The sequence below is a fragment of the Pygocentrus nattereri genome, chromosome 17, assembly GCF_015220715.1.
Source record: "Pygocentrus nattereri isolate fPygNat1 chromosome 17, fPygNat1.pri, whole genome shotgun sequence".
Lineage (NCBI taxonomy): Eukaryota > Metazoa > Chordata > Actinopteri > Characiformes > Serrasalmidae > Pygocentrus > Pygocentrus nattereri.
The window spans coordinates 384,322-395,000 of NC_051227.1; the positions used below are offsets into that span (position 1 = coordinate 384,322).

A 10,679-nucleotide genomic window follows, 5' to 3' on the forward strand; every position below is an offset into this window, starting at 1 on the left:
CAGTCAACGTCACTTGTACTCGATTTGAGTTTCACTGACATGCTGCTTTGCACAGGATTAATACAACCTGAGTTTATTTCTACTGCTCGTTTTAAAGAAGCCAAAAAGCGTCTCAAGCTTTAGAGAAGAACTCGTGCGCAGAGGGTATTACTATGCACTGACTTAGTGGGGCGTGCACACTTTTGCACATGCCACAGCTAATAAGGAGAAAAGACAAAAACAGAAAGACAGTGAGGGGAAAAGTGATTCATCAAGGCAGAGAAAGACTGCACAGGTCTACACTGGAGTCCTTTATTTCTTAGTTGCTCCGCCCACATTACTGAATTGAAATGCATTACAGTTACATTGTAGAAAGCAAAGTACCTCGACTCGCCAATTACTCTTAAAAATGGGATTATAAACAACGACAACAAACGAACAAACAAAAACCAAAGCGAAAACAAAAAAACAGAAACAGGAAAGATCCGGTCGTTCAGTGAGTGACGATGAACAAATGAAAGTCTGTTATCATAGTTTTGGCACGACGACTCAACAGGGACCCGAACATCACACAAGCTTTTGCAGACAACCGTAGAAAATGTCAGGTACAATTCGAAGCCAGACCAATCATGCGTTTTTTTATGAAGAAATATTACCAGCTGTTTTTTTATTCTTTCCTTTTTTTAAGCCCCATTCCCTCCGTTTTCAATATTTTACACTTGAATCAATAAACATGTCATACAAAAAAACTATTAACTATATCATTTACCAGTTTCATTAGAAGTATAAGATGGGATGAATTTTTTAATACTATCTGGCACGCAGACATACTGTATTCTACAGACTCCAGCAAACCGTGGAGTCACTCTCCCTTTCTTCACCAGAAGGGGGAGCTCGAGAGCAGTGCTAGTCAGTAAACAAACTACAGTTCTGCCAAGAAATAAATACACCTTTCAACATACACAGCAATAACATCGACAACACCAACCGAGAACGAACGAAAGGAGCGAACGGGAGAAATGAGAACAATAAAAAAAACAAACAATGAACCAATGATTGTCTAGAAACAAAAGACACGAGAGTAGAATAGCTAGCGACTAGCGTACAGGCTATTTAGTGGTATCGTTGGCGGCTAAAGAAGAAATGCCCTTCAACTCAAGTTCTACAAACATCAGTACTTCTGTTTTGTTTAGAAAACAAACAAACAAACAAAAAAGTCTTATATATCTTACAACCCTTCTCAGAGGAAAATCATACAATTTTTTTTGTTTTGTTTTAATTTTTTTTTTTTTTTTTTGTACAGAAAACATCTCTGCCGCTACTGGACAGCACAGAGGAATTAGGCGGAGACCAGGGTGATGCTGCAGTGCTTTCACTGGACGGAACCGGAGAACAGTCACACCCTCTCCTCCTCATGTCTTCTTCCGTAAGACGAGTGTCCGTGGGATGTTTTATTTATTTTGTCCCCATTTTTTACATCACAAAGAACCAGTTTGCCTTCCCCTTTAAGAAGAAAAGTTTTACGTATTATTACTGTACAAGGTTTAAAGGGAACGGCACCAGTAACTCAGTGTTGGGTCCCAGACTCTGCCAGTCATTTGCTTCTCCCTTTCCTCCCTTTTAGAGCCTGTGTTTCAATTCGATGTCTGATATATCATGGAAAATGAGCTTAGACCTAAATGAGCACAGGCATGGCTGGTCCATACACGGTCCTACAAACACTCGAATCTACTCAGAGGCCAGCAGTTAGACCAGGTCAGTGTGATTTTAGACTGCAGTGCAGGCCGTATATGAATTACTACTATGGTCTTGCACTAATACCCGACACACCAAGCCGACTGTTGGCAGCGGCCCGTAGTTTGTTCCGTGTGTCCTGCACCATTGACTCTTGGCTGGTGAGATGATTTTGGTCAATCGAGCGTTTTGAATTAGAATTGGTGGTGAGAGAGCTGCCTGATTGGCTGTTCAGCCTAATGAATCACCACATGAGAAGACAAACAGAAGTGAGCACAGCAAGCTAATGAGGGCTCACACAAAGAGTAGCCTGCTTTTTCAAGGCCACTTTTATCATCACTTCTGCTTTCTAGTGTCCACATTTTAAACAAGTAGTATTTAAATAACCAATTCTTAACAAGGACTATTCACTCATGAGCTCAGATGGTGCTCAGGCTGATGACATACTAACAAAGTATGAGATACACAGTTATTTCATGGACTTTCTTGCCATATAATTATGAATATGCACCATTTACACGTCATTTCATATATAGACACTTTATAAGTAGGCTTTACTCTGAATACTCGCATTACAACAATGCTGATTTCAACTAGCACGCTTATGAGATTTGCTCATGTTAGCACCAAACTAGGTTTAGCCTAAACACCGGCATTGAAAGATTATTAACAAACTACGGATATTACTGGAGAAGCCTGTTAACGTTTGCCAAACTAGTCAGTCTAGACCTTTGCAGACAAATCGAGAGCACTGTTACTTATTATTAGTTAGTTTCTTTCGCAGAAAGTACACGTATCGGCATCTGCCTAATCATCCAGGTCGGCTTGGTGTATTCAGGCCCATACAAGAGAGTGGGGGTCTGGAAGTGTGTGTGTGTGTGTGTGTGTGTGTGTGTGTGTGCACATATGTGAGAAACTGTGGTCAGGGCTGTGTGACAGGATGTGCATTTAATACCAAACAATGTCGCTGTTGTAGGAAATCATACTTTCCTAGCAGTTCTACTGATCCATTCATCACCAAATGAAAAAAGGGATTATGGGAATTTGATGTGTCAGTCATATTTTGTTGGGATCATCTTTTTTTTAAGTGGAAGACTCTCAGGGGGACTGGACAGGGGCTCCATTTATAACCATCCAAGAGCCATCCTACTATGAAAATGCAAAATAAAACTGTAACATAGTGTCCCAGTTTTATCAACCTTTCCCCTGTTCATCAGCTGCCATTGCTGTGCAAAACATATAGAAACTGGACGGAATAAATACAACTATTATTACTACTATCAGCATCATCATCATCATCATCATCACTGTATTTACCACCATTGAAATGTCATTAGTTCGAATAAGATCGATCAGGTCATCAATAATTTGTCAGGTTATATAATAAGTAGTGTCTTTTACTGTAGACCAGGGACCCAAACGATAGTGTTTCAGGATAAGTAAGCATTGCAGCCAGCAGTGAACGCCCAGTGAAGGCCAAGTTCAGTCCTAGTGCCTGTTGTTGGGGTAAGGGGTCAGAGGTCATGGTGCAGAAAGCATCATACGTGGCTGAGGGACTGGATGGCGTTGGATTCGGCCGCTCGACCGAGTGTGTGCCACACAGAGGCGGCGTGAGGAGAAGGGGGCAGAGGGTCTTTATCAGCCAGAGACAGCATCATAGCGTAGGCCTGCACACAGAGAGAGAGAGAGACAGAGAGAGAGAGAGAGAGAGAGAGAGAGACAGACAGACAGAGAGAGAGAGAGAGAGAGAGAGAGAGAGACAGACAGACAGAGAGAGAGAGAGAGAGAGAGAGAGAGACAGACAGAGAGAGAGAGAGAGAGAGAGAGACAGAGAGAGAGAGAGAGAGAGAGAGAGAGAGAGAGAGAGAGAGACAGAGAGAGAGAGAGAGAGACAGACAGACAGAGAGAGAGAGAGAGAGAGAGAGAGAGACAGAGAGAGAGAGAGAGAGAGAGAGAGAGAGAGAGAGAGAGAGAGAGAGAGAGAGAGAGACGCTGTATCATGTTCTGAAGATAAAAGCCAAATGCTCACTCACAAGGGACTGAATGCTCGTGGTCATGCAGACAGCAGTAATTACACACTAATGAGCTGATAATAACATCATAATTATTCATGAACTAATTAGTAACATATGATGTCATTCATTAAAATGCTAAAGTACAGCCACGCTGAACATTGATCTCAGAGCCCATTACTAATGCAGCCCTGACACCCTGTGCGTCTCTAACCTTTACAGCTTCATCCTCGTCCATCAGGACTCATCATTCACCTTATTTATGTGAAGATTCTAAACTTTCAATCAACACCACGTCTACTTTTATAAGCAGAATATTTAACATTTTTATAAAATAAAAAGGTTTACATTTATATTAAATGATGTATTAGATTTATTATATTTATAATAAAAACTTGTACACATTTCTGCCTTTGCTATTTCTTGTATACAGAATACAAAAATCGAATGTAGACGTAATTCATAACTATGGATTTGAAGCTATTTTGCGTTCTGGGGATTTGGGGGGTCCCTCTCTGGTAGAAATGTGTAATTGCATGGCGACATGCAGAAAAACATTTTGTACCGTGGGTTGTGGTTTTTCCCCAAGTGGATGAATCTGATCGAGAGGGTGTTGTGTACTCAAAGAGACGTTAGTCAAAGCTTAGTGAAGGAGGTGCCTTCTGAGGATGCAAGTGAACAGGCTGATACCACATTCTTTCGATTTTAACAAAAAAATCCTGTATAGTGCAGCTTTTGTTTGGGGATTAAAATTGGCCAAGATCAGAATTGACAGATCAGACTGTCTATTACTTTATTTAGGCCAATTCATGTTGTCATTTTATTGTGTAAATAATAGATAATGTAAGTGAGGCGGGTAAATGCACTTTATGCTGTTGCCTCTAATTTTTGATGTATATATGTATTTGCTTTTATATATGTTGTATATGTTAATAGGCAACTAATTTTTAATTTCAGAATATACAATTCCAAATAATGTTATGTATGTTGTCATTTTGGCTAATAAAAAAAGTACTGGAAACATGTTATTTTTAGTACTTCAGCTAAAAGGAAGACAAAGACTAATAAAAATCAACCAAAAAAAATCAGCATAGAAATGAATGATACTCATAAAGTATTTACTGATACACACAACGTAATAATAATCTAGTCATAATCGATATCGCTCAGCGTTTAAATGGCTGCAGATGTACACTGCCTCACTGATACCTGTGATTTAGACTTTCTGTACAGTGGCTGCTTCATGGTCTCGGGCAGGTGGGCGGAGCCGAAGTCACCTACGTCAACAGCGCTGAGCTCTGCTTCGTCCATGCTGAAGTGACGGATGTGGTCTAGCGTGGAGAAACCACTGTGCTCTTCATCCTCCTCGTCATCATCAAACCTGAGTATATCCATATCAAGAGTATTAATAAGGAGTTTGTGCCCCTTTGCTGGAGTCACAGTCTCTACTCTTCTGGACAGGCTTTACACTGAAGGTTGGAACATTTCTGTGAGGATTCGATTGTATTCAGGCACAAGTGCATTAGTGTCAGGTGCTGATGTTGGAGGATTAGTTCTGTATCATAAAGGTCACCACAAAAGTGTTGAGGGTGATCAATAGTTTTACATTTTAAAATGTTGCCTGGACACTTTTGGACAGCTGTAAATAGTATTAGGAGCTGCATAAGCAAGTCTATTTGAGAATAACTCAGACTATTTAGGCCTGTGTGCTGTTGACAGGCAGGTGTGATGTGTTTTTGTGCACACACCTCTGCGGTGAAGATTTGCAGTTCATGTCCAGATCGTTTGGTCCGTCAAAGTCCAGGTCGTCGTTGACCTCGTCGCCGAGGTTACTGGATGAGGCCTTGTTAGTGGGTTTCCCAGCAGCGTCGCTGTGCTCTGCCTCCTCCTCCTCTGGCCCATGCTCCTCCCCTTCCTCCTCATCCGGGTCATGTGACCTCTGATTGGCCACAGCTTTGTCCGCCTCAAAATGGCTGTCGTTCAACCTATGAATCACAAAATATGATATATTTACTTAACCGTCATTGCTGGTGATAACATTTACACGTGAATGTGAATGACTTCTCTATCATTCAGTAAAAGCAGCTGAGCAACTCAAAGGAAAAGTGCAGATTCCAAACTTTCAATCAATTCCACATCTGCGTAGCAGAGGAGCTTTTTATTATGATTCATATTTGGTGAAAGTGTATTCTGCACACATGGTCTGGTTTTGTCAGACTTGTAACGGAGTTCAATGTCATTCTTCATCAAATTCTCACAGAAGGTGACAGTTCACCAGTAAGCAAAACTACACAAATAAGCTCAGAAACACACACTCTTCATAATTCTATATTATATATTCTATCTCTCTCTCTCTCTCTCTCTCTCTCTCTCTCTCTCTCTCTCACTCTCTCTCGCTTCCTCTCTCTCTCTCTCTCTCCCTCTCTCTCTCTCTGTCTCTCTCTCTCTCTCTCTCTCTCTCTGTCTCTCTCTCTCTTCCTCTCTCTCTCTCTCTCTCTCTCTCTCTTCCTCTCTCTCTCTCTCTCCCTCTCTCTCTCTCTCTCTCTCTCTCTCTCACTCTCTCTCTCTCTCTCTCTTCCTCTCTCTCTCTCTCTCTCTCTCTCTCTCTCTCTCTCTCCCTCTCTCTCTCTCTCTCTCTCTTCCTCTCTCTCTCTCTCTCTCTGTCTCTCTCTGTCTCTCTCTCTCTCTCTCTCTCTCTGTCTCTCTCTCCCTCTCTCTCTCTCTCTCTCTCTCTCTCTCTCTCTCTCTCTCTGGTCTCTCAGTCACGCTCTCATTCTCTCTCCCTGACAGTCTCTGCGATTGTCTGTCTATGTGTCAGACAAAGAGAGAGAGGCACATTGGCAGAGTACAGCTAGCTAAACTGTGACTCTACACACTACTCATTACAGATGAGAGAGGGAAAAAGAGAGAGGAAAAGGAAGAAGCAAAATCAGCCTGAAAAGGAAAAGACAAAGTCATCCTGCAGAGGAAAAGACAAATTAGCCCTAAAGAGAAAAAGACAGAATCTGCCTCAAGAGGAAAAGACAAAATCGTCCTAAAGAGGAAAAGACAAAATCGTCCTAAAGAGGAAAAGACAAATTAGCCCTAAAGAGAAAAAGACAGAATCTGCCTCAAGAGGAAAAGACAAAATCGTCCTAAAGAGGAAAAGACAAAATCGTCCTGAAGAGGAAAAGACAAAATCGTCCTGAAGAGGAAAAGACAAAATCGTCCTAAAGAGGAAAAGACAAAATCGTCCTGAAGAGAAATTCATTCAGCTGAATGAAGAACAGATAAACTGAAAATTGGCTTATAGAGGAAAAGACAGAAGCTGACTGAAGAGGAAAATGACCTTGAGGTGTGTGTGAAACAGCACGCGTGTGCAGAAGAGAATAAAATACATCACAGGCCTGAAAAGAGAGAGAACACCAGGCGAAGAATGAGCGAAAGCAAGCGGGAGGGTGGGAGAGACTGAGGGACAGAGAGAGAGAGAGAGAGAGAGAAGCATGGCGTGATGATGAAAACAGATTGGTTAATTAAAGGGGGGAGTGTTGGTAATTTGCAGAGGATAAAGTATCTATCAGGACCAGTCAACTTTGACAGGAAACACTCTGCAACCTCTGACCTCCACTCCTACACCCACTTCCTACTCACAAACACATGTTGGGACCAGATGTGGGCTGCTGTTAAACACACACAAGCGCAGACGCACACACGCACACACACACACACACACACACACACACACACACACACACACACACACACACACACACACACACACGGCAGCCGTACCACCAATGATTTACTTTCATACTCAGGACCCTCTTAATGAGAGAAGGAGGAAAAAATCAAACGAAGGGCCTGCTAGATCTCTATCCACCTCTGAATCTGTCTGACAATCAAAGCACACACACACACACACACACACACACACACACACACACACACACACACACACACACACACACACACACACACACAAAAACCTCTTGAATAACTTTTGAGGATTTTCTTCACTCCAGCGACAATCTCACACTGAAAGGTGCACAACGCCAAAGCAGGCAACTGCTTGAAATCGTGTCAGATTCAACCCAGTCCAATAAAACCACAGCAAGATCCGGACAGTTTAGCCACCTTAACATACACAACATCACACACTCTATTTGAGGCTGAGCCTGAATCCAACTTGATGATCAGTGAAGTGATTAGCATAATAAACAGACATACTAATTAAGTACAGAGATAGAGCAGGTAATGAACACACACACACACACACACACGCACACACACACACACACACACACACACACAGGCAAAAGTCAAGAGTGTTGCAGCACATACACTGGCCAAGTACATCCACCTGGAGCCCAAGCCACTGGCGACAGGGTAATTAATAACACACACATAGTTGAGGGAATGAAGGTTAATTAATAAAGTCTGAGGCGCTCCGTGTTCACTGATGTTTGTGTATAATTACCTCTCCGTCCTGCCTCCGGCAAGCAGCGTGAACTGAAGACTGACAGACTAATGGACTACAGTCTGTGTGTGTAGGTTTTGTTGAAAAGCTGCTATGATCACTGAGGAGTTTCTGATGTTGCTCAGTTGTGGAACTTGCAGCAGTGAAATAATAGTAGTAGAGCTTGAATTTAAAATGGGAATTATACTGATTTTTTATTATTTCTCCACTATTCCTAGTATTCTGATGATTTTTATCATCTTGATTTTATTTGATTTGTTGCTGTAGTGATAGCAAACAAAAGCTGAAAGCTAAATGGCCCACAGTGCTACTTCTGCTGCATCCCAAACTGCACACTAGCACACTACATAGTATGTAAAAGCAGTGCATTACCATTAGGAGTGTATTTATTAGCACTGGCATAGGAACCAGGTGGGATAGCTAGGAGAATTTTTTTTTAAAGGAACAGAGGGTCAGAGTCGCCAGCAAATCAGACAACCTTCCCATTTCATGCTATGTTGTGTGTTGGATGGCGCTGGGCCTTCTTTCAGCCTTAGTTAAGGCTTGTTTTGAGGTGATTGTTCAAAAATAAAGAGCTTTTGTCTAGGAAAAAACTCCAATCATCAGCTTCACTGGCCCAAACTTTTGTCTCACCGGACCCTCTGGTTAGATTTGACCAACTTTGCGTTTGAAATCAGTAATGAGAACACAGCGGATAGCCATGACAGCTAGTGTATAAGTGTATAACTTCTTGTTATGATAAAATACTAGGAGGTAGCAAACATTAACATTAACTATGCTCAAGTTGTCGAGAAACGTCAGGTCATGTTAGTCTCTGCATGTGAAAACAGTTTCAGTCTAATGTGTAAAGTTCCAGAGTGTGTTGTTTAGTCCACTCAGAATTGAGCAGCTATTCAGCTCTGTGAGTTCAGTGGCAGATCCATAGTAGGAAATGTGTTCCCTCCAATGTCAAACCCAGTCCTGTCTCTGCTCATTAGCGTAGGAGGTGAAGTACAGAAGTGAGTGATTTGGGATCAACAGATGCGTTCAGCAGTGAAAGTGCAGAGGTTTTTGAATAAGAATCAAAAGCTTTCTGTGAGGCAGCTTTCAGACAGCCGTTTGGTTCCTATCACCACTGTCGTGAACAAATGTGAGTCGGTAAGTTTCTCTAGGAAGGAATATTTCACTTCAAACCACTTGGATTGACTTTTAGTCATTTAATATTGTAGTGAATCATTTCAGTACATCATGAAGATGTACTGAGGTGAAAGATTTACAGCTCTCTTGTAAAGGATGAAGAGTAATGATGTAGAAAGATGACTTTGCTTACGCTTCATCGGAGTGTGGGGGTGAGGTGGTGTTTTGGCCGCTGTTGCTGATGAAGTTGCGAATTTCATTGAAGTAGGAGTCCTCCTTATCGTCTAAAATGGCACTGCTGCTGTCCAGCTCTGATTGGGGGGACGACATTGCTGTGCCTACAGCAACAAACACACAGACACCAGAGTGTGTGTGAGTGTGTGAAATTACACCCTTAATCTCCAAGAACATCAGGACAGGTCGCTGTAAAATTCTTACTAGTTACCAAATCATATATATTGTGTGTGTGTGTGTGTGTGTGTGTGTGTGTGTGAGTGTACATATATATATATATATATATATATATATATATATAATTTAACCAGGTAAATAGACAAACAATCAAATAAATTGTCACACTTCATTCATTCTGACAGTCAGCTATAGAGGGACATGCATGCAGATACGTATTCTGAGTGTGTGTGTGTGTGTGTGTGTGTGTGTGTGTGTGTGTGTTATACCTGATAAATTACCATTCTCGTGTTTTTTGAGATGGCGGTCCAGATTGGTTTGCTGGCCAAAGCAGCGGTCACACAGGTGGCATTTAAAAGGTTTCTCTTTGTTGTGGATGTTGCGGATGTGACGCTGCAGGTTGGAGGAGATGCTGAAGGAACGATCGCAGTATTTACACCTGCAGAGCACACACACACACACACACACACACACGTACACACACACACATGTAAAACAGTTTTTTCCAAAGGATGCTGCACATAAGCTAACAGGCAAACATAGGTAGAATTTTTATTGCACCCATTCACACACAATATACAATATATAAAACACAGTGGTGTATATCAGTGGACCATCATTTGGGCCCGCTAAGCTTACAGAGGCGTTCTAATCATTTCTAGCAACTAAAGATATGTTTGTTCATTTTATTTCAATGATGAAATCATGAAATGCACAGCCAAGATTTTCCCCCCATGATATCTATGTAGATACGGCTAAGTGATAAGTGAGCTCTCTCATTGGTTAGACCTTCAAGAGCTGGACAGCTCTAAACATTAGATTAACCACAAACATACTTGGAAAGTGACGGATGAATCAACCAACACATTTTGATTTCCAGTAGGTGGAAATCCAGGAGTCCTAGATACACCATAAATGGCAAAAACCAGCTGTAGACTAACTTGGTTTCAGTCAGTTGTTAGAAATGGAAA

General features: G+C 41.7%; 1 protein-coding gene across 13 annotated transcripts in view; it reads right to left on the reverse strand.

Moving 5' to 3' along the window:
* Positions 1–269: 269 nt before the first annotated feature.
* mecom (MDS1 and EVI1 complex locus) overlaps positions 270–10,679 on the reverse strand; it is a 257,072-nt gene continuing 246,662 nt past the window's right edge. For all 13 annotated transcript variants that reach the window (XM_037546749.1, XM_037546741.1, XM_037546746.1 and 10 more), the window contains 5 exons: positions 9,978–10,147; positions 9,491–9,635; positions 5,474–5,710; positions 4,935–5,106; positions 270–3,380 (listed from right to left, as the gene is read on the reverse strand). In XM_037546749.1, the coding sequence (XP_037402646.1) occupies positions 3,252–3,380; positions 4,935–5,106; positions 5,474–5,710; positions 9,491–9,635; positions 9,978–10,147 (853 nt within the window). In that variant the 3' untranslated portion in view covers positions 270–3,251. The remainder of the gene's footprint in view (positions 3,381–4,934; positions 5,107–5,473; positions 5,711–9,490; positions 9,636–9,977; positions 10,148–10,679) is intronic.